Source organism: Rattus norvegicus, chromosome 13, assembly GCF_021556685.1.
Source record: "Rattus norvegicus strain SHRSP/BbbUtx chromosome 13, alternate assembly SHRSP_T2T, whole genome shotgun sequence".
NCBI lineage: Eukaryota > Metazoa > Chordata > Mammalia > Rodentia > Muridae > Rattus > Rattus norvegicus.
In genome coordinates, this window is record NC_141546.1 from 95835957 (window position 1) to 95861119 (window position 25163).

The window sequence follows — 25163 nt, forward strand, 5'->3', positions numbered from 1 at the left end:
TGTCATGTCCCCACCTTTCAAGAACAGGAGTATCAACTGTCTTCTCACAGCCATTTTCTGATCTTCTGTTCTTCCTGTACTGCATTCTGGAACATTCCAGCACAGTTCTGGACACACGAGAGGTGTGCATCTAAACATTTGTTGCATGTCAGGCAATGAAATAAGCAAATGGGCAAGTGAGGGCTCATGGATGTTGCTGTGAGAAGATGCTGGTCTAAGCAGGGGATTACTTCAAGGAACCTCTCCTCTGAGTTCACTGACACCAGGTCAAAAGTTACAGTGAGTTTATTTCACGTCTCAGATAAGGTTTGGCCTGTCCTCTTTCCAAGCTCACCTCATTCTACATAGGTCTAGGTCCTAGGTCAACATTCCAGAAGAATGTATTCCAGTACAATAGTTCTTCCTAATCAGTGCCATCCTCCCAAAGTACTGGACATTTTACAGTGGTCTTTGGTTACCTACTGGGGACTAAAGTCCTTTTGTGGGTCTAGAGTCTCACAAGCAGTGTCCCCTTGAGGTGTACATATGTAGTATGTATATCGTGCACACAAAGGCTAGAGAAAAGCTTTAGGTGTCCTCCCCATCACTCCATGCCTGTCCTTTGAGACAGTATCTCTCCTTGCAGCTATGGTAAGCATGTTCTTGTCTACTCTAGAAGCCAGCAAGCCCTAGTAATCCTCTTCTTTCTATCCTACCCAGATATGAAGTTACAGGTGTTTGCAGTGAAGCCTGGATTGTTCCATGGGTTCTGGGATCTGAACTCTGGTCCTTATAATTGTAGATCAAATGCCTCAGACCACTGAGCCATGTCTCCAGCACCTACCACTGGTTGTACAACCTGTGCAAGGTTTCTGGATAGAACAAAGGGACTGGGCATGCTGTTGCAGCATGGAAAAGAAAGAACCTGCAAGTGCCAGGACCAAATGCGACCATTGCTGCGGCTAATGTAAGAGACAATTAAGGAAACACAGAAAGGATGGCAAAAATGATCAAATTCAGCACCTGTTCCCAACAAAAGCTCCTTAAAAGTTAGGGATAAATGGTAATTTTCTTAACCTGATTAAAAAGTATCATGCTTAAGCACGAGCCCGCATCAGATGAAACATGATGATGATGAAGACATTTTCATTAAATCAAGTCCAGTCAAGGCACTCAGAACAGCCATTATCATTTAGTTTCCTAGATAGTCTGTCCAGCTTGATGAGTATAGAACAGAAAGATACCAAGATAATACTGCAGAGAAGAAAGCTATTATTTTGTTCAGATGAGATTATATCTACAGAGAAACACCAAAAATACAATAAAAGAATTAATGAACTCAATAAAGTAGTTAGATACCTAGATACTTAAATAATGATCACTAGCCTGCTTTTCTTTTCTTTTTTTTTTTTTTGGTTCTTTTTTTTTTTTTTTCCCCGGGAGCTGGGGACCGAACCCAGGGCCTTGCGCTTCCTAGGCAAGCGCTCTACCACTGAGCTAAATCCCCAACCCCCACTAGCCTGCTTTTCTAACATTAAAAACAGGTTGTAAAATTTAGTAAAACCTGGGGCCAGGTTAACAATAGCTGTAAAGCTATGAAATAGCTACAAATAACCTTAACAAAGAGAATTGAACAATGTATTTGTAGAAAACTACAAAATTGTTAGAGTTACAAAACAAGATTCAGAGTTACCAAACATGTAAGACTTTGATCTCTCCCTTCTGTGTGTGTGTGTGAGAGAGAGAGACAGAGAGAGAGAGAGAGAGAGAGAGACAGAGACAGAGACAGAGACAGAGACAGAGACAGAGACAGAGACAGACAGACACAGAGACAGGGAGACAGAGATAGACTTGGGGATTTTTTTTTTTTTTTGGTTCTTTTTTTCGGAGCTGGGGACCGAACCCAGGGCCTTGTGCTTCCTAGGTAAGCGCTCTACCACTGAGCTAAATCCCAGTCCCAGACTTGGGGATTTTGAGACGAAAAATTTTATTTAGCCCAGGTTTGTCTTGATTTCAAGATCCTTTCTTCTCAGCCTCTCCAGTGCTAGGCTAAGTAGAAGATGTCACATTTGGCTGAAGACATTAATTCTTTGAAATTCAATTTTTCTATTTAATTGAGTAGTATGTTGTGTTATTTTCTTATGGTAATAAACATCATTTATATTTTTACCTGGGCTATGAAACTTCATAACACTCCCTATTTTCTTCATAGCAGTTAGGAATTATAATTTCAAAATGTTTAAACTTGGATGAATACCTATCATGCAGCAGGCACTAAATTAATATAAGCATGCTATCCCATGCAAGAATCTGATATTTATCTGTCCCACCTTCAAGAATTTAAGGTGAGTGGTCAGGAATTTGAGAAGAAAATTATTATCATTACAGTTATTAAATTTGATATATTAAACTATTTTTATAAAAAAGAAGTTACATGCTTTTAAAGGACAAATTATAGAAAAAATAGAAAAGAAAAAGTCAGGGGCATTTACTAACCCTCTAAGCCTAGAACAGAGGGAAAGAACAGTGTAAGCCAATTATAAGCTACAACTCCAATAGGCATAGATCCATACAATTTAAACCTCCCACGTGGAGGGCAATGCCACAGAAGTAACGAGATACATCGTGTGTCAAGACACAGGTATTTGCTCTCCTCGATGCAGTGTGATACTCTCGCTGTTGGAAGAAAATGTAGGAGATCTTTAAACCATGGGGCTTTAGGTCAAATCCTTGGGTTTCTTTTCCATCTTAAAGAAAATGACTCTCTATGCTTCTCAGTCCCCTCAGCTACAAGATGGGAATACTGTTTGCCTCCAAGTGTAATACATGCGAAGGTATGAGGAAAGTAAGCACTCAGTAAGTTGTAATTAGCTATCACTGTTTTAAAAAACCTGGTGAGCTCAGAGGCACCTATGAAATTAGTTTTTTTTCATAACAGTATTGGCATAGTTTGCTTAGAGAGGGGAACTTTTTCAGTGGCCTTAAGAGAAAGGTTACAGAGATTAACATTTGAAGGAGAGTTTGGCTAGTCTAAGAGTGTGTCTACGGCCATGTAGAAATAAAAAGAATGCCACATTGTAAGTGCAGTTCTGATGCTGAGGTCCTATTCCCCAATTGGTTCTTGATCTATCAGTAAAGAAAGCCATGGGCTAATTGCTGAGTGGAAGGCACAGGTGGGACTTCCAGGTCCTGGGAGGAAAAGGGAGACACAAGGAAAGAGAGGAGAGTTTGCCATGTTTTGGAGAGAGGAGAACCAGGCAACCATGTGAGGTCTCAGGAGAAGCAGTAGGCTGTGGATGCTCATATAGGTAGGTGGTCAGAGACATTTATCAGAGATTAAAGTCAACTGACCAACTAAAGTTAGGACAGGCAGGAAGAGCGGAGGTAAGAGCGATGATAAGGGCATGTTTTCCAGGCAGGAGATAGTAGCGCCCAGCAATTGTGTCAGGAAGGAAAGTTGAAAATGAACAACTGTGTGTGTATTTTATCCATGGATTCAAGGGAAGCTGGGAGGGGACTGGTAGTGCAGCCCTTTCCCAGAGCAAAGGTGGGTAGCAAAAGCTACTGGCAACACTACATATGTAAAGAAAAGCCTGGGAAAGAAGGGAAAGAATATTGCCAATGGGTGTTTTTGTGAATACTCAGCTTGACTCACTACTAACATTATTTTAATCTATCTCCAATGCTTTGGATATACCGTGTGGGAAATTTTAAAATAAAAGGATATAATAAGTTCAGGGAATGAAAAACAAGGAAAGCCTGTGACTTTTGTTATCTGAAAGTTAAATTATCTAATAGCTGATTTTAGGCAATGTGAAATGTTATGATGTCTCACCTTTACAAAAGAGGAAAAGAAACCCCTTTTAGGTTCTCAAACTGAAGGGTTCTTGTGACTTCCTGTATTGTTAGACTCTCTGAGAATTCAGACCCATCTGAAATGCAGTGTAGACCGCACAGAGCTGAATTACTCAGTACGACCCTGAACCAACCCTGAGGGGAACGGTCTTGCTTTCCATCACTGCTGAGCTGGCTGAGATAATTAAACACAACGGTTTGATTTCACTCAGAGTTCTAAAGGTTCATGATGGAGTGACAGTGAAGCCTTAGCTCTCTGAAGAAGCAATGCATCATGGGGGAGCACATTCTGAAATAGGACTCCTCTTATCAGCCAGGAAGTAAAGAGAAAAAGAGGAAGAGACTGGAATCCCACAATCCCCTTTGAGAATAAGTCTACATTGACCTAAAAACCTCCTTTTAAGCCCCTCCTCCACTTAAAATTGCCACCTCCTCTCAGTAACACCATCATCCTCTTGGGTGGCAAGACTTTTGGCACACAGGCCTTTGGGGTACATTTATTCAAGTCCGGGTAGTCGGGAATGTATAAAGCTGGCCAGCACCTTCAATAACAGTGCTTGAAGAGAAACAAGGTTCAGGGGTCGTACTAAGTAATTCAGCTGTGTGCGGTCTACATTGAGTTTCTGCCTCTGTCTATTCCTCCCAACCTCCGCATCCTAGCCTCTTCTCTATTACCATCTGCCACTCCACAGTCTGGTGCAGTCTGGAGCTTCCAGAGTGCAGCTCAGCAATATATTTATACCCTCTACTTTAATAATCTTGTGGTTATCAATCAATCATAATGAAATGAACAGAGATATGTGAGGAAAAAAGTGTGAGACACATGCTGATCATAATGTTATTTCTCATGATGGAAATTAGAACTGCAGGATAAGAGCTGGCCAAGTAAATTAGTATGTAATATTGATATATATTAAACTAATATGTAGCCATAAAAATGTTTTGGCCGATAAACCGATGTGCAGCCATTAAGATTGTTTCGTGGGCTGGAGAGATGACTCAGTGGTTAAGAGCACTTACTGGCTGCTCTTCCAGAGGTCATGAGTTCAAGTCTCAGCAACCACATGGTGGCTCACAACCATCTGTAATGGGATCCGACGCCCTCCTCTGGTGTGTCAGGGACAGCATGCTCATATACATAAATAAATCTTTAAACATTGTTTTTGTATTATTAGAAATGTTCCATGGCAAAAGTTCAGCAAATCAAATTATACACACACCAAGACTATAATTAATTAAAATGAAGATGTACAAAATCCCCACAGATGTGCTGTAATTACTAATTCACAAAGAAGAAACCCACAGAAAACTGATTTAGTGGGGGCGGTACAATGATGGTCTACTGGGCTAGTGCTGGTAGGTTCGGTATTACCGAGACACATACCTGAGTTGATCAACCTCTAAAGAGAAAGAGGTATTAGGTCATGGTGTGGGGAGATTCAAGGGCGCAATCAATTAATTGGTCTCCTTGCTTTGGGGCTCATTACAGGGGCAAATCATGGCAAGAGAACATGATTGTCCAAACTGCTCCCATCACACAGGAAGTAGAAAATAGAGAATGTGACCCGACAATCTCTGAAAGACACGCTTGCCAATGCCTCAAAGGCTTTCCAGTAGGTCTGCATTAGTTAATTTTCAGTTGCTGGAGTAAAACACTGTGACCAAAAGAAGAAAGGGTTTATTTGGGCTTACTGTTCAGTCTGTCAACATCATGATGGTGGTGCTGGGTTCCCTATCCCTGGTTCAGGAGAGAAGCAAGTAGGGAGCTCATATTTTAAAACCACAAGCAGGAAGCAGGAAAGGTGGAACTCAGAATGGTGCATGGCTTTTGAAACCTTCAAAGTTCACCCCCAGGGATGCCCTGGAATGTACTTTCAAGGCCATGCCTTCTCAACCTACCCAAACAGTTTCATCTGTTGGAGACAAAGTATTCAAATGGCCAAAAATGTGGAATGTGGGGGACATCTGATTCGAACTACTATAAAGGTGGTGTGTGTGTGCGTGTGTGTGTGTGTGTGTGTGTGCGCGTGCATGTGTGTGTGCATGTTTGTGTGTGTGCGCGCGTGCCCATGCCTGCACGCGCGCCTCTGAATGCTGAGATTACAGGTATGTGTTACTCTACCTGGCTACTAAGTTCCACCTCTTAAAGGTCCCCCTACCTCCCTATAGTGCTTTGATGGTGACAAGATGGACCTGTGAAGACCAGTCACCCAAACTATGGCAGTAATAAACGCCTTTAAAAACATTTATATGAGTTCAAAGAATTTTACAGTGAAACATGTATCATTTAATATACAGCAGAACATTTAATATTGTTTAGTAAGGAAACAGACTCGGTAATTGTCATGGTAATTGAAGCGTCTTTGTGCCGGAGGCCTTCCATTCCCTAAGGAGAAATCTCCAGTCTCTCACAGCCTTAGTTTCACACAGCGCCATCTACTTACTTGAGAGACTCCTCCAGTTGGGGACCTGAGTCTCCCATGATTTCCTTTTCAGCCAGTGAGTTAATTTTGAATGAGTGGATAAACGAGGAGATGTGTATTTAATGACGGCAGAGAAGACAAGCAAGGAGGTGTATTAACATCCCGTTGCGACTTGGGACAGTCCTCTCCTAGTCTCTCAGTTTATCCACATATAATAACAAGTCTGCTTAAATTCATCTGCACTCCAAGAGACAAGACAGGCAGGACACGAAAGACACAGCCCTCCCCCTGCTTAGGAAGACTTCTTCACATTTCAGAGTAAGGTGGCAGTGGTTTCTTGAATGGAGGATGGCAAATTCCCAGTGGTGCCTTAGAACAAACATGGGGTTACTGAAGCACAGCAATCAGTGGTCCTCAGAGGTGCTCCGCCCACTTGTGTGGTCGTCAGAGTTGCTCCGCCCACCTGTGTGATCAACAGAGGTGCTCCGCCCACCTGTGTGGTTGTCAGAGTTGCTCCTCCCACCTGTGTGGTCAACAGAGGTGCTCCACCCATCTGCGTGGTGTTGTTTCCGCTCCCCGACCATGGGCTTTGGAGGACAAGAGGATCAGATGACACAGGAACCTTATACTTTCTGTTGTGCTGTAACAACCTCTAAATACACAGAACTCTGTGTGTGTCCTTACAGCTAAGGTCCAGGAAATTGGAACAGGGGACCAGACAGTTGTTACTGCTTCTGGTTGGTGGCCAGTTGTGCTTTGCCACACCCATTTTACTCTTGCATAATATTTACAACCCAAACAAATAAGAGAAGCCGTGAGTGTAGTTCCAGTGTGAATTTTATGTTTGGCAGACTTCTACTATCGGATGCTATCTTTCAATATCCCTTAGTCTCTTGTTTCCGTGTCACCAAAATAATGTTTTTACTGAGCATGGTAAAAATTTAACATAAAACACTTAACCTAATGTCAGTTCTGCTGGGAAGAAGGTGGGCGCATCGCCTTACAAAAGCCAGTTTACCTCCATCTCTGTAAGCCCAGAGCTCAAATATTATCAGTTGCTTAGCCATTGTAAAATCCCTTCTGATCGCTTTTATAGCTTCTGTGTTTTCCGTTTAAAACAAGAGTTCTTTGTAACAAAATAATTTCAACTCTGATTCTTATTTAGAGTAAGTGTAGATGCCTTTCTGTAGCAATATTTCAAAGGCTTGCATAAAGTAGTTGTAATGTGCAAAACTGTACCAATATATACAAGCTAGCTTATTGCACAAATAGGAATCTTATTCGTCTTAATTCCATAGAGGGAAGAGGGAGGGGGACATCTATTAAGCAGCAATTTGCCTGCCACTTTGCATGTATTACCTTATTTAATTCTGAGTAATTTTGCAAGTGAGCGAACAGAGCCTGGGAAACGTTAAGTAATCTGTACCAGATTTAGTGTGGAAGGACCAAACATGTCCCCTGAGTTTGTTCAACTTGAAAACGTGAACTTACCCTCTTACAGATTCTAGGAACCCAGTGATAAAAGCATAAACTCCCCACATCTTGGCCTTGAGCTGCAACTCTTCCTCACCTTCTCTCACCTTCAGAACGGTAACTAGGGTTCAACCTTGGAATCCCCTAGTGTGTGATGTTTCCTCCAAATTTTGGGTTGCCTAATTAAGTGTACAAATTATATTTTAATTTTTTCTTTCACTCTCAAGAGGACATAGCAAAGGAGCTGGAGATGAGAGTGACTGAATGGTCACGTGGTGTCCTGATGGACATTGATTTGTCCCATTAAAAAAAAGTCTATCTCCTGAGGGACTCTATCTTGACTTAGAGAGGCACTCTGCTGTACAAAGCTCCCATAGGTGCTCTCCCAGACTTCTCGAACTCTGGTGTGACACTTGATCAAAAGTGAGCAACAGGACAACTTCTATGGGGACTCTGAATGGGGAGGTAATCGGGGCCTGTTAGAGAGCAGGAGCATGGAGCATCCTGCCCCTCACAGGTTCTGTCAATGGCTGAGACTGCAGCATCCCCTTAGAGTCAAGCATGACACAGCCCACAGGAGGGGGGCTGTCTTAGGACTCTGCTCCTTGGTGGCGCTTTGCTGTAGTCTGGGCCACCCCAGGGACTCTCAGGTACGCAGGGAAGAGAGTCCGTGTCTTCTGGGGTATTCTAGAATCTTCCTCCAGGCTCCATAGACAGAAGGTACAGGAGCTTCCCTGGGGGAACTGAAGCAGAAAACCTGGACAAACTTCTTTCTAGTCACACGCAGGGCACATTCTCTCTCTCTCTCTCTCTCTCTCTCTCTCTCTCTCTCTCTGTGTGTGTGTGTGTGTGTGTGTGTGAGAAAGAGAGAGAGAGAGACAGAGAGACACAGAGAGACACAGAGAGAGAGAGAGTGAGTACTGGGCAGGGGCCAGGCATGCCTCACCTGTGCCTCAGGCAAGGTTTACTGCCTTGGTTGGAGCTAAGGAAGAGACAGGCATCAAGTTATAACCAGTGCCATGTGTTGATACCATGGTTCTTAGGCCTGTGAGAGGGAGTGAGCCTTTAAAAGACATCTTCTCATCACTGAGAGGAGGAGAGGCTTGAAAGGGACATAAGGACCTCAGCTTCTTCCTTAGCCTGTCCTGTCGAGACGTTCGTTTTATTGTGCCTCATGCTGTTTCCATGATGCAATTCTTTGCTTAAAAGCAATGGGGCTTAGGTATTAAAGTCTAAAACCTCCAAGACTATGGAGCAATATTGAACCTTTTTCCTTCCTAAACTGATTTTCTCAGTTATTTGTTACAGTTACAGAACGTCAGCACAACAGTGAAACCTTTTTCTTCTACTACTTCTCTCTTAAATATTCTGGTAGTGATTCTGAGTAGTTTCTGCCTGAGAATTATTTGTCAACACAGTGGAGTGGACATCTGCTTTTGGTTTTGAGTTGTTTTGTTTGGTGAGGTTTTTTTTTTGTTTGTTTGTTTTTAATGTTTTGAGAATGGTATAGCATCTTTCATTAGGGAAATTGTTCAGGAAGTATATTTAGTCTGATAGGGCTGCTTTTATCAGCACTGTGGGCTCCACTCTTTAGATCTGTTCTAGAATGAACTCACCCCAGGATAGAGGCACCACGCACGATGACAGCATCCTAGGTAAACAGACAGTACGCTTGCCACCCAGGTCCTTGTCACAGCTGGAATGATTGCTCTAGTATTTCCCTCCCCCTTACAACTCTCTCTTTTCAGGCTGGAGAGATGGCTCAGTGGTTAAGAGCACTGGCTGCTCTTCAAGATGTCCTTAGTTCATTTCCCAGCATCCACATGGTGACTTACAGCCATCTGTAGTGGGATCTGATGCCTTCTTCTGGTGTGTCTGAAGATAGCAATGGTGTACTCATATAACTAAAATAAATAAATCTTAAATAAAAAAAGAAAAAGAAAAAAGAAAACAACCCTCTCTTTTTGTTTGCACTAGAGCTTATAAAATAAAACCAAAAGAAATCTTAATAGAGTTTCAATTATATCATGGGGTGGGGGGTGTTGTTTTAAAAGTAAAACCAAAGATTTGCTTTTGAGTTGAGAAGAGAGAGGGTTTCGGGCATATGGAGACAGGATTCCGAGCTGCCCCCTTTTCTCTTGTAGCAGCTTGGGGGTTGGGGGGCGGGGAGATGAGGAACAGGCAGTGTATCTCCCAACAACTGTGCAAAGAGAAGCACAGGCACGCTTTGAGATGACGGTTCTGCCCAACAAGGTAATAAAAATCACTAGACGATAGGACACCAAGCAGTGTGGTGGGAGACTAGAACTTCAAGAAGCCAAAGGAATTCTGAGGATGAAGACCAGGTGTTTAATATGAAGTAGCATGGGTTGTTTCAGTGTAAGCCAGACCTTCATTTTTCTTGAAAAAAATCTGCCTCACATGGTTCTTGTATGATTGGATGGGAGTGTGTGTGTGTGTGTGTGTGTGTGTGTGTGTGTGTGTTTGTGTGTGTTACATGAGTGCTCACCATTAGGGAACGGGCCTTAGGATCTGTCTGGTTACTGAAGAACACTGATGGGGAAAAGCAGAGGGGGAGGGGCTCCTTAAATAGCCAACTGGAACAGAGGCAGCACCCTCACTTCCTGAGAGGCTCACCTGGAGGTGTGGCTTTACTTTAGCCCCAGTACATCTGGCTTGCATGATCGCAGATTCACAGTCAACACAGGCAGGCTTTGATGGTGCAGGAAGGCACTGGGAAAACCTGTGTTCTTCTAGGGCAGGGATCGGCACTGCTCCTGTAAATAAAATCTTTCCATAACCTGACTAATCTGTCCTTTGTGTTTCTTGGGGCTGTTTTCCCTGGTGGGGCTGAACTGATGCCCCGTGGAATCCACAGGGAACACAAGGCCTTATATTTGTATTCTCCAGGCCTTTAGGGAAAAGATTGCCTCTCTCAGCTCTAGAGGCAAGAAGCAACCTGTAGCAGTCCATCAAGTCTGCCCATTGGTTAGACAACATAATGGCTCCTGGCATACAGGGAAAAGATCTGTAGTTAGCCTCGATCAAGGTGAGCTTTTAATACTCCACGAGATAAGAAATGACGCAAGGAAGGCTTTAAAACAGCCTTTGGGCTGCGGGCTTCTCCTTTATAAACAGTAGGCAAAGTAGGGGGCCTGGATTGGCACCGTGGCAACTCCCCTTACCCAGGCTTCCCTCCCTACCTTTCAGTTATCTGTGTTCAGTTTCAGTCCAAAATCAAATGGAAAATTCTGGAAAGAAACGATTCGCATATTTCATGTGTCTGAGTAGTGTGGTGAGACCTTGTACCATCACATAAGGGTCACAAATCATCCTTGCCCAGAGCGTCCATGTTTTATACACTACCCACCCGTTAGCCACTGACGTAGTGGCCTCACCCCGAGTCATGGTGCTTATGTTATTGGCCTGCTGTACCTCATCACATGCTTGTTCTATCACTTCAAAAGGGTGGCAGTAGTATAATAAAACATTGAGGGATATAGTATTTTTGTTGTACTTATAAATCTGGAGGGGTATTAAGAACTAATTACAGGTAAATTTTGTTTTAACAACACTGTTTAACTGTAAAGTATATGTATTCACCAGCAATGCTAAAAGATGATGATGGTGATAAGGCACATTGAAAAGCTAAGTCACCTTTTAATCCTATTTAAAAAGAACCTATTTTACATATAAAAAAAGCAGAAAATTCTGAAGAGTGCCCTCGAAGTTTTCATTACCAATAATTTCTGAGAAACGTGAAGCTGGCTATGTCTTTTCCCTATGCAGGGGCATCACCCAAATACAAGACCATTCTTCCAGACCAGAACCCACAGTTCAACAAAACAGTCCACCATAAATGCAAACGTGCGACCCTTCTAAACAAACAAAAACCCTACAATTTAAGATTCCTATTTGCTTCATATGGCCCAAAATACATAGAATGTACAGGTTATACACCGTACTTTGTGGACTGCAGAGTACACACTAAGAAAAAAATAAGCGTGGTAAAAATATATGCCCTAAGTGGGTAATCTGAGGATTTCAAATGCTACTATAAAAGTGGGTGGTGTAACCCATTACAAAATTTCCAACTGTTCTAAATCTCTGAGTGTACGCAGCCCCAGGGACACGGACAGCCACGACCTGGGTCCCAGGCTAGGAGCACAGCCCATGCTGCGTCAACCGCCCTTCGTGCAAGCGTTTCTAGTCTCCACGAAGGATACTTTCTGGATTGTAGTTATTCCCTGTGCTCCAGTTCAGTTGTAGTAGCTCTTACTTTAAACTTGTTTTTGATTTGGTGCTCAGCATGGTCTTTGAAGTTCTCTGTTCCTTGAGGCACGGGTTGTGACGACGGTGATGGCGTTCGCGTTCTGCCTGCAGCCGCTGCCGCCCTCTGGTCAAGGCTTCTAGGTACCACCGCTGCTCTTTCATCAGCCTCCGGTGCTTTTCCAGCTGATTCCTCACAGCTTCCACCCTGCGGTACTCCTGGCTCAGTTGCTGAAGCTCCTTGCGTAGCTGCTGGTTCTCCCTGTGGAGGCTGCCACAGAACTCAGAATGAGCCTGCTTGGCTGCTAGAGCCAAGGCCTTGTACTTCCTCGTAAGCCCCGTGGTGTTGATCTGCCCCAGCTCCATCAGGTGCAGGTCTTCCAGCTCCTTCTCCATCAATGCCTTTTCCTGCAGGAACCGGAAGTGTGCCTTCTGGTCCTTGGCCGCAGTCTCACCTCGGACTTTCTCTTGCTCCTGCTCCAAGCTCTGTATTTTCATGTCCTGGCCCTCCTTTACTTTGTAAATTGGCTTCAGGGCCTGCAACTGCTGCTTCAAATCCTTCTGGGTCTTTCTGCCCTGCAGGAGCTGGGCTTGAAGAGCTGCATTTCTCTGGTTGTATCTGGACGCCAATTCTTGCCTCTCTCGTTCTATCTCGCCACATTCTTGGATGTACTGCTTCCACAGCTCCTCCTGTTTCTTTTCACACTGTTCCTTATTTTTACGCAAGTATTCCGTGAAAAGCTGGTTTTCGGCCTGCACGCGGTATTTTTCTTCTAGTAGCTGCCTGCTGTCCGTCAGCAGCCTTTCCCGCCGGCATTTAGTTTCTTGGATTTGCTGGCTCAGCTCCTTCAGCTCCACCACTGTCTTCCTCTTTACCCGTTTCTCCAACCTCGTTAGCAATTTTGGCTTGAGATACGTATTTAGAATAGTAAGGTATGGTGTTGGTGGGGGTGCACCTTTAGGGCTCTGGGCAAGCATGTTCCCAGAATCCCCAGGTCAAGGAAAGTGACTGCCAGGGAGCAAGGCGGTTTGTTACTTCAGGGTACAGCGTCCTGAGCCAATGTTCCCAAGGTTTCTCCCTCTGGTGGTCAAGGCGACCAAGCTACACCCAGCCTGCCAGGAAGTCGCAGAGCTCACTTAGAGTAGCCTCAGAGGCTGTCCAGGGCTGGCCTTGATCTCCGAGTTTTCACTAGGAGCCCAGAGCTCCTGTTCCAAGCTGGCGAGCCCTGTCCTGGGGAGCCCTCTGGTCTTGCTCTCCTGGGACCTGTGCTTTGCCTCCTCATACCCTGTCCACAGGTCAGCGTGCCCTTCTGTTCTCTGCACACTAGCAGACGTATAGCCAGACTCATCTCTGCAGTGCTGGGGGTATGGGTCTGCAGGATAAATGGCGAGACCTAGGGCTGGGGAGGGTTGTTTGCAGATCCTTGAGTTCCCTGTGTGTTGTTGAGAAAGGCAGCATTGTGGGACTTTGTACATGAGCCGTAGGGAGCACAGAAGAGACTGTGACAGGCAGAAGGCCAGGAAGAAAGGGAGGAGGTTTCTGAAGACTGGAGTGCCCTTAACTCTAATTCCTTCACGGCACCTTGGTCTAGTAGGCTCCCCCAAGTGCATCCTTGGGGCACTTTGGGTACTACTGACCGTGGAGTGGCACCCCTGATAGTGAGTTGAAGGCAAAATTGCTGGGTTCTTGAAATCTGGAGCCTATAAGTAACTGGAAATGCCTGCATCTTATGTCTAGGATAAAGAGTTGTGTGACTTTGGGCAACTTGTTTAACTGAGGTGCGTATCTCCCTTGACACTTGGGATTTTGACCTGTCAGCTTCACAATGCTACCATACATTACTTCATCTGATCTTTCCAAAAATGTTAGGTGGAGAGTACATGCATTATTTCCCCCACTTTAGCTATGAAAGAAACCCCACAAAACACAGATACTAATCCCCAAAGACCACATCCTAGGGTAAAGAAAGAATAAGAATCAAAGCTTCTTGGGTTAGGGTAGGTAAGTTTCAATCTACTCTATTTCTCTCAAAATAGTTACTGAGGAAGTCCTGCCCCATTTTTATTACTTGAAAGGCTTTTAATTTTTTTTACAAGACTTTAAGTTAGACATTATTGTCATGATATGTAAAGCAACTTGTCCAAGGTCCTACAGACTTACTAGAAAGTTTACCTGTCTTCTCATGCAACAAATGGGCAGACACCCATTTTGTGGGTCAGCTGGGGTATACTGCTGAGTACACCTAGAACTTCTGAGATTGTTTTCACCCTTCCTTATCTCATGCCTAACTCTTCATTGTGTTGTGGCTGTGTGTGTGTGTGTGTGTGTGTGTGTGTGTGGTGTGTAGTGTGTGTGTGCAGTATGAGTGTGTGTGCAGTATAAGTGTGCAGTATGTGTGCTGTATGTGTAGTATGTATGTATGCAGTATGTGTGCAATGTGTGTGCAGTATGTGTGTTCAGTGTGTATACAGTATGTATGCAGTGTATGTATGTGCAATATGTATGTGTATAGTGTATGTGCAGTGTGTGCATGCAATATGTGTGCAGTATGTGTGTGTTCAGTGTATATACAGTACATATGTGTGCAGTGTGTGTGCAGTGTGTATATGTACAGTGTGTATATGTGCAGTGTGTGTACAGTGTGTGCAGTGTGTATATGTGTAGTGTGTGTACAGTGCATGTGTGCAGTGTGTGTATATGTGTGTGTGTGGGGTCATACTCAGCCACATGTGCTTTTCTGACTCACTTTCCTTTCTGTTAGACAGTCACACTGTTTGTTGTCCAAACCAGTGCCAGAAAGTTCCAACAGCTGACAGAACAGTGTTTTTCCTCCTGTTGTTCCAAGGAGGGCAGAGAAAACAAACCTGCCTGACTTTTAGAGTTTGCCAACATATTCAGCCCAGATTCCAAGTCCAGGCCTCACCACATAGTGTGTGAGGTGGCTGAAGCTGAGAGGGATTTTAGGCCAGGCCTGTATGGGCACCGATGGCCTGTTACTAGTAAAGTCCATGTAGAGCATCTGAGGTGATCTAGGACAAATAATATCACTCAAGATTTCTGAACCAGGTGTAAGATTCCAGAGAACTGCTTTCTGTGGGTATATGACTGCCATTTTAAGGACTACCCTCTAATTACCTTCTCTCCCCTCACAAAGAAACCCTCTGCCCAATCCTCAGAAAGTGCTGAGGGATCCTTCAGATGCTGATGTGGCTAAAAGACCTGCCCAGCCTCTGGTACTGACTGTGCATGGGAAGTCCATGTCTTCTTCTCTTGGTGTGAGCTGGGAATGTACAGCCTACATCAGGAGGGCGCTTTCTGCAGAACCAGTTCTAGTGGTGCCAAAGCTAAGGCAGACAGCAAAATCTCCTGTGTGCTGTTTAATGTTCCCATCCTCGAATACGAACGAGACCTCTTAGCGTTCATGACGATCATTGCCACAGTAACACTGAGGTCTGCTCCTGGCTGAGCTCCTGCTAAACACTGTCTACATATATTAATTTGCAGTCCGCAGCAAGGGTGGAGAAGGAGGGACCCATTATACCATTTTACCAACAAAGATGTGGAGGCTCTAAGAGGTAACATCTTCATTCAGACTATAGGTAGTTGGATCTGTCAGGCTCTATGACCCCTGACCCCACCAGCTCCCTTGGCAAGACTGTTGTATTCTAACAGAGTGCTAAATGAGTGATTCCTTAACTGCCCCAGGATTCTTCCAGCTATGGCTTCCCGGACTGCTCCCTTGAGATTCTAGTTTGGGTGTTCTAGAGAGGAAAAAGGGACCTGGGGTTAACGCACTGATTCTTGCCATCAGAGTTGGACAAACACAGTAGTCATATCCCCTTACTCCTCAGCCCCAAGCTATAACTTGGCCTGTGCCGGATGCATTGGAGATATGAAACCACACAGCTTCTAAGAGTCACTGTCCCCGTGAAATCTAAATATAAGAAGACACAAAGCCCACATCGGGTAATAGCTCTGCTTCCTATGGTCCCTGCCTTGATTTCCTGGAGATTCAGGATGTAAGACACAGACGAATGCCCATCACTGGCCTAATTGTGCTAACTCATCTGTTGGAGACGGGCTTTAGCAGATGCCAGCTGTGAGAAAAGTCCAAATAAACCAAAAGAGCCTCGGCACGACAGTACAAGCAAATTCTCTGGCCGCCAGACTTACACACTGGTGATTAGCTGGCGACAGCTGCAGACGAGGTACAGCAGTAATGAGCCAGGGTAGGCTAGGCAAGGCGCAGGCGCATAGGCTGTCTCCCTTAGAGCTAGGCTAGGCTAGAGTAGGCGCAGGCGCATAGGCTGTCTCTCTTAGCTCTAGACTAGGCAAGGTGCAGGCGCATAGGCTGTCTCCCTTAGAGCTAGCTAGGCTAGGCTAGGCTAGGCTAGGCGCAGGCGCATAGGCTGTCTCTTAGCTCTAGACTAGGCAAGGCGCAGGCGCATAGGCTGTCTCCCTTAGAGCTAGCTAGGCTAGGCTAGGCTAGGCTAGGCGCAGGCGCATAGGCTGTCTCTCTTAGAGTTAGACTAGACTAGGAGCAGGCGCATAGGCTGTCTCCCTTAGAGCACCTCCCAGGCCTCGAGGGACAGTACAGGACACTGGTGCCACATGAGTATCAAGGCAGATGTCTTTAAAAGCCTCCAACTTAAATTTAGAGAGATAACTATGAGAAATCCTTCATGCAATGGCAATTACGAGGATTAAAAGAAAACTGCAAAGCAAATCCATGCCCAGGCCATAGCAAACCTTTTTCTGAATTAAAATAGAAAGAGGGAGGATTTTTATCTAATGTTCTGAATGGGCACCGAAACATTGAAAGTTTCATTCCTGGTTGTCTGGGATGAAAATGTCTGGTCCTACAGTTACCCCAGGAGCCCCTTCTGTAGGAGTCGGTTTGCTCTAACAATTATTTTTAATGATTCCGGTTCTTCTTATTTAGGAGATGCGTCTGTTAGAAGAATCTGGTTCAAATGTGTATGATATAGATACATAAATAATAACATTGGCTTAAGAAAGGAAGTCCCTGGCTGGGGACATGGCTCAATGGGTTTGCTTCCTGTGCATGCATGGGGATTGAGTTTGGACCCCCAGAACCAACATAAAAGCCCGTATAACTCTGCACATCTGTAACCTTAGTGCTGGGGCTACACTGGCACTGGTGGAGACAGGCAGCTTCTGGGGGCTTGTTGAGCACCAATCTAGCTGAAACAGTGATCTCTGTGTTCAGTGAGAGATCATGTCTCTAAATAAGATACACAGTAATAGTTCAAAACACCTCTGGCCTCCATACCTACACACACGCGCATGCACACACACACTCATACTCATATACATACATGCACACACATGCATACACACATATACATATATACATATCACACACATGCATACACATATACTTAAACACATGTCACACAGACACAGACACATACACTCATATACCTACATGCACACACATGCATACACACATATACCCACATGTCACACACACATAGACACAGACACATACACTCATATACCTACAGGCACACACATGCATACACACAAATACATACACACATGTCACACACATGCATACACATATACTTACATGTTACACACACATAGACACATATACTCATATATACACATACACTCATATATATACATGCACACACATGCATATACACATATACATACACATGTCACACACGTGCATAAACACATATACACACACATGTCATACACACAGCGTAAATACATAGTTTTAAAAAGATTGGTCATCTTATTAATAAGGCAGAAGGGAGGAAGGGTTGGTGAAGCCAGCAAGCAGTCATTTTTCCATAAATAATTGTGTCCTTTCCCAAAGAAGCAGGTCATAGGTGATTATATTGCTGTGTGTAAGGTGGGACTGGGCAACCACGGGAATCTTGGGGTAAGCCTTCCTTTTCTGTCTTCTCTGACTTAGGGCACATGAGGATAAGATGTTCTTCCCTAACCTCATTCGGCCATTGCATCCCAGTGCTACCTCCCGCCAGGTTTCACGGAAAAGCTGTGCCAAGTGCTCAGTGAGACCTTACATCCCCTCGATCCCATGAACACGTTACTCAGGGGTTCAGGAAGGAGCTCGCACTTGCGCACTGTCAGGTACGTTCTGGAAGGTGGATATTTCCTGGTACCCCAACCAGGAGCTCTGTTGGTGATTCTGCTATTGACTCCACCCACAGGAACATTTCCCATCATGCTATGGGTCTTAAACTCCCGGTATGACAGACATTGTTCCACCCATATCATGTTTGGATCAGAGTTCAAATCTGATCATCTATTGTCAGTGGCTCTAAGGAGGCACCATGATGGTGGCTGTGGGGAGAGCTTGCCAGATCAAAGGGTTCAATATTCAGGTCAGTAAGTACATTCAGTAGGGATTTGCTCCAGGTCCTTTGTGAAGGGGCTGGGCTTGTCATACCCATTTTTTAGATTAGGAGAAAAAGGCTTGAGGCAGCCACTTGCTCAGTGTGAACCCATTAAAATGTGATGTACTCACGTGGGTGTCAGATCCTTTTCACTCCAGAGAGGGCTCACACTCCCTACCCTGTGCCCTCTGAGCTTCCACAGAACTTCTCCTCAAGCCAACACACTTCCTGATGCTCCTCACAGGTAGAGGAAGCCAGAGCAGTAGCACATGGCTGTGAGCATCGAAAGAGCAGCCATGCTTCCTTTTGCCCCTCCTGTGGGAATTGAGCAAGGCAGAGGACTTCATGCCACAGGGATCCTGGCCAATTGCTCCAAAGCAGGGTCTGCCAACGGGCAGCCTGCAAGTGACAACTAGGTCTTCCCCTTCAGAGTCCTGCCACTCTGCACTTTTAAGCAGTTACCAGTGGTGCTAAGGAGCCAGCAAGGGTGACAAGTAAGAAATAATTTATTCCCTTCTCTAGAAGCTGAGGCTAACACCTCCTGGGTGACAATCTCTTCCCACAGGGACAGATTGCAAAACTCAGCATCCTAATGAGTGGCTTGCCCTGGTGCCATTATTACTAACGCTTGTCTTGTGAAGCCAGGGGAAAGGTCTTATTCTCAGACACAGTCCCCAAGGCTGGGTCCTTGGGAATACCAACCACCCAGCTACCTAGGAATATTTTCCTGGGGCTGTCAGAGAAGGGTTGGCTTAGAAAACCATGTGGAACTTTGTTTGCTGTTCTGTATTTTAACTGTTGACATTTGGGTTACGGGGCTGTTTGACTCACTGTCTCAGAACCACTTTTGGGCGGCTCCACCAAGTTTAGACCTGCGCAGTGGACTCCATCAGAACGAGAGCTTTCGATGACAGTTCTTTAGTCCAGTTTCTCTGCATGTCTCAGATTGTTTAGAAGGGGGAAAAAAGAATTCATTGCTCAGGAGGTAACAAACTTCATCCTGGAAAAAGACTGATTTCTCCACTGTTTGCACAGTTGACCTCTGTAAGCAAAATATCGAGCATCACATATTCCTATGATTTATGGGTATCAGATTGAGCAAATAAAAATACATGACATTAGCTAAATTTGAATTTCAAATCAGTGCTATTTTTTAATAAAACCATATCATAGGCAATGTTTAGCATATGGCCTACTTAAAAACTACTTGATGTTTATAAAATTCAAGTTTCAGGCACACACAGCATGGCTCAGTAGCAGAGTAGTTGCATAATAGGTGTGAGACTCTGCATTCCATCACACAAATACACACACACACACACACATACACACACATACATACACACACATACATACACGCACATACACACACATATGCACACACACAGAGACACACATACACACATATACACATATGCACACACATTCACACACATATACATACACACACAGACATACACACGCACATACACACAAGCACATACACACATACACACACATACACACACATACACACACATACACACACATACACACATATGCACACATAGACACACACATGCACACACATACAGACATACACACAGACACACACACATACATACACAGAGAGAGAGAGAGAGAGAGAGAGAGAGAGAGAGAGAGCTCAAATTCAAATGGGGCTTCTGTATTTTATCTAGCACCCTGACTTATATTAGAAACAATGCCGAGACACACATGGCTGCTTTTGTTTGCTTCACAGGTTTTTTTAAAGCCTCGTTCTATATGCATGAAACCGAGGCAGTCATATAGTCCCACACGGCTTGCTTTAAAGCTCCGCTTCTTCTGTTGTTTCCCTGCTTTATTTCCCAGTTCCAAAGCAGCCATTTTTAGCTTCTCTAACTTACATTTTTTTCTGGCCAGGGTATGTTTATCTCTAGTTTTCTAAGTGTCACACTTACACAGGGGAGTTGACTCTCCACTTCGGATATTCTGTGTTGATTTCCTTCTGTGGGACGGGATGAGGGTTCGAGCCTCTCTTGCTTCCTGCTCAGGTTGGCCTCCCGCCTCCACGACCTCTGAAAGTATTTGTGGAATATTAACCTGCCCTACACCTGAGGCTGACATTGTTATTGTGTCACGTTCTCAGCTGAGCTGTTCATAGTTCCTTTGGGATATAACGTTCTGTGGGTTTTGTTTTTAAGGTGAACACTGTGTTTTGCTTGGTTCTTAAGAAGTTTTTTTAAACTGACTTGTTCATAAACTCTCTCCCAGTTGTATATGTCACTGAATATTCAAAACACAAAGGCTCCTCTTTCTCCGTCGGTTGATCTGTTGGCCACCTGCATCTGGGATCGCTCTTCTTCACAGTACCCATAAGAGCTTTCTATCACTGTAACGAATATGTGAGACAAAGTTGCTTAAAAAGAGAGAAGGTTTGTTTGGTTCACAGTTGTAGAAGATTTCGGTCCCTGATAATTGGCTCTGTTCCCTCACACATGCGCCAGCATACGGTGGGGATTGGGGGATGGGAGGATAGGGGGCGGGAATGTGGGGGCGGGAAGCATGATGGAGTAGGACTGTTCACTTCATAGTTCAGTGCCAACCGCGATGAAAACAGAGGCCAAAGTCCAGCGGTTCCATTTAAGACTCCACACCCAGCTCTCCTATCTTCCAGCAGAATCTAAGGCTGGGGCCCAGGCCTTTAACCCATGGGCCATTAGGAGCCCTGTCAGGGTCACGCTATAACAACCATCTTTCATTCGCATAGCCTTTCTTCCTAGATCACCTGTTCCCTGGAGCACTGGCCCCAGCTTGGGCTCTCACTCTCACCTTGATGTAGTAAATCTTCCGCTAAGGTCCAGATCACTACTTGTTGAGATAAGAATGAACCAACCAATGAAAACCAGCTGTATGTGGACCATGGCTGGAGCCCTGCCACGGGCCCTTCACCTTGCCCTGCACATCACCAACCCCTGCCGATCTCCCAGACTTGCTGTCAAGTCAGGCTGCCACATTGTTTTCTCTGTGCAACGACAGAGCAAACAGCACTCGTGAGTTGATCCATGGAGGACACAGGGTAGCGAGCAGATAGGTCTTGAGAGGTCTGGAGAGATACCCAGCCCCTCCTGAGACCCCGTGGAATCTCAGCCCATCACAGAGCCAGCATATCTGGACCTGACTGACTCCCACTATTCCAAACAAAGCCATCTGAATGAGGAACCGTTTGAGTGCCATTAGAAGCAGCGGATGCTAGACGCTTTAGAAAGCCGCTCCAGTGTGATGAGTAACGGAGATAAGTGGACGCTCGCTTGTGAAATTTGTTTTCTTAGCCACTTCTTCGGGAGTGATTAAATAAAGCGCTTAGTGATTTAGCAGATTGATTCACTCCTAATGAGTGTGGATCGCTGTGGAGAGGATGTGTTCATTCTCGCTGTCCAGATTGCAGCTTGCCAGAGGAGGCTTCTCCGCTTCCCGAATCAAAGCCTCGATTTTTCTCATTCATTTTTCTGTACCAGAAAGAATAACCTGGTACACTATGGGAGTCTGACTGTGACTTTTTTTCTGGCACACCAGATGCGTGCCCCGGACATCACCAGGTCTGGCCAGAAACATTTGCTGCAGCTATCCAGTTAATGAATGAATGACATGTGGTTTGTCTCCAAGGTGGCTCTCAATCTTTCCCTTTCTTTGTCTCTGTATAGATGCCTGTCTGTCTCTCCTGTTCGTTCTCTCTCTCTCTCTCTCTCTCTCTCTCTCTCTCTCTCTCTCTCTCTCATTCCTTACCTTTACTTAAAAAAATATCATTTATTCTGTACTTTCATAATAAGAATGAGGATTGGTTCAGCCTATTTCATGGATGGAGAGAATTCACACATGGCTTGAAGGGAGCAGAAGCAAGGAGAATTTCCTCTGAACAGCGTGGTTGACGAGAACCTGAGGTTGTACAACTGAGAAGCCATGAGAAGGGAGCTGAAGACGGGTGGCCATGATGAATACCAAAAAATTCTACCAAGTTAGGGGGAAACTAAGTTGTTATTTCAAATGTTTAAAAAGGATTCTAAAAAAGTATTTGTATGTTTGTGTGTGCCTGCCTGAGTGTATATACACCAAGTACATGCAGGTGCCAAAGGGGGCCAGAAGAGGGCGCTGGAGTCCCTGGAGCTGGATTTACAAGTGGTCGTTAGGCACCTGATATGGGTGCTGGGAACTGAACCTGAGTCCTTTGCTGGAGCAATGAGTGCTTTTAACTGCTGAACCACCTCTCCAGACCTGAAAATGAAAAAAAAAAAATTAATAATGTAGTTGCTTATATGGTATATTTCTCTGTCCTGCTTTGAGGACAGAATCCTATATGAAGTTAATATTATTTAAGAAAGCACAATCTAGAAGGCTCTGGCTTGGGTTGATGATATAATCTTTGAAGGTAACGATTGCTGCAGGAAGTAAGTGTTAGCTCTGCTAAGTTCCCAAAACCAGGTCTTTCTGTTCCAGATAACTAGATAAAGTGGTTATGATTTCTGACAAAAGAGAAGGGGAAATTGGAAATCAAATGAGGAAAGAAGTGAAGGAAAGATACGTGACATCAAATGTTAGGCGACAGAGAATATTTAGCTGTATATTCTTCAAAATGGCAGCAAATCCAATGAAGACCGAGAACTGAGAATAACGGATATGAATGTGCCTGGACAGAGATGGGTAAGTCAGCCATCAGGAAGGCACTGGGAAATCTCAGGGCTTACCAGCGTTCTCTCTGTCTCGTCAGGCACATCCTTTCCCCCTGTCCCATCTGACTTGTCTGAAATACCCTTCTCTTCTGGGGAACCCCCTCTCAGGGTCATGGGTGGCTGTGGTACCCATAGCTGCTAACTCCCTGTTGCTGGAATGGTTTGCATAGTGTATGGGTAGTTCATTGCTTTGGAAACCATTCTCTTTGTTTCTGTAGCCCTTGCAAATGCCCTGACAGTTGGAAAGAGTGGATATTTTGTAAATGATGGTTGCATGGCTTGGTAAATGGCTTTAACTGTTGTTTAATGATCTTATTGGCTGGCTTTTGAGTTGTAATTTTTAAAGGGCACGACACACATTATCTCATTTGCTTGACAGATCCTATTATAAGCAAGCAGAGAGAGTGGTAGCACTTAATAGAGTTGGGAAGGAAAGTTCAGTCATTTTCTTTTAAGGCTTCCAGAAGGAGGGATTCAACTCAACATTACTGGCTGTTGTTTGATGAGAAAAAAGTAGCCTATCAGAATCCCTTTTGTGAGATCCTAGAAAAAAAATCCTAGGTTACATTTCTGTTCCTTCTGGTTATCTTTAATTATGAGCAGATGGTCTCGTTTCCTGAGTCACAAACTGTAAAGCCCATGAACAGTAGATGGGACCATCTTTCGAAGTTATAAACCAAACCCACTGACAGTAACATGATAGTGAAAACCTGCTAGCAGTAACATGTTAACACAAACCCACTAATGGTAACATGTTAGTACAAACATATTAACAGTAACATGTTAGTACAAACACATTAACAGTAATATGTTAACACAAACCCACTAATGGTAACATGTTAGTACAAACACATTCACGGTAACATGTTAGTACAAACCCACTAACAGTAACATGTTAATGCAAACCCCCTAGCAGTAACATGAGACTGGCAAATCCATCCGTGTTCTTGTCTCTGCCATGGGCTATCTCTATTGTTAAGACAGACTCCCATTATAACATTATCCCTCTGAGACATGCTTGACTCGAGACAGGACTAATGCTGGAAAGGGTCTGTACTGGGATCTAATGTTGCTGTCTCTGCTTTGTGGTGTCAAAAGCTGTCACAAAACTAAGATTCCAGGAAGAAAATGGAGAAAATGACATAGTGGTTAAAGCTGAGAACTGCTCTGCTTTTCAGCGTACACTTGTCCTCCCCTCCAGACAGGAGGTCTGATGCTTTGCTGAGGTATCTCTCACTCCACATAGTTCAGTTGAGTGGATGGAGCTCCCAGAATAGGCAGTTGTGCTAGACAAGTACCCAGGTGACCTCTGCCTAGCCAGTGAGTACCCTCACACTCCCCAGTCACGGTGATTGGCTCTGGGCTGCAAGTGAGACTTCCATTCCTCTAGCCCTTAGAGCAGAGAGATGGTGCCTCTGGTAGGGATGCTAAGTGGTGGATATGACCCGGATAAGGCAGGAGGTCACCACTGTTGATCGGTTCTGTCTGAATAAGGCAGGGGTTGGAGAGAACAGAGCTGGCCATGGGCTTGGTCTGGATGCCCTAGTTTGAGTCACAGAGTACGGTCCTACCTAACATCAGACCTACTCCTTGCAACTGTTTCAGTTTTATAAGCTAATACGTAGGCAATGAGCTAGCAAAGTCTCTCTCTCTCTCTCTCTGTCTCTCTCTGTGTGTCTCTGTGTCTCTGTCTCTCTGTCTCTGTCTCTCTCTGTCTCTCTGTCTCTCTGTCTCTCTGTCTCTCTGTCTGTCTCTCTCTCTCTCTCTCTCTCTCTCTCTCTCTCTCTCAAGTCAGTTGGAGTTCTATTTCTGTTTCTTATTTGCTTTAGTGACTCAGAATCCTGACCAAAGCGTGCAGCTCGGGGTGGTGTGGGAGAAGGCTATTTGAGACTCAGGAAAGGGAGGCTTAGAAGTTGTTTTGGTTTTGATGTCACGGCATCCAGGAGGGAAATAGGAGAGGAAGAGAGATTAGAGTCCGCACTCGACTTGAGAGGATGACGTGGGTGGCAAGGGCGCAGGCAGCAGCAATCGGTGCGGTTAAACAATTCACAGAGACGCTGTT

At 44.6% G+C, this 25163-nt stretch overlaps 1 protein-coding gene across 1 annotated transcript; it reads right to left on the reverse strand.

Annotated features, from left to right (window-relative positions):
- Window positions 1–11370: 11370 nt before the first annotated feature.
- Window positions 11371–13038, reverse strand: Ccdc121rt1 (coiled-coil domain containing 121, retrogene 1). Its single transcript, NM_001408779.1, has one exon. It carries the CDS (start codon window positions 12975–12977, stop codon window positions 12006–12008), a length of 972 nt encoding a protein of 323 aa, NP_001395708.1. The 5' UTR covers window positions 12978–13038; the 3' UTR covers window positions 11371–12005.
- Between the last annotated feature and the right edge of the window lie 12125 nt (window positions 13039–25163).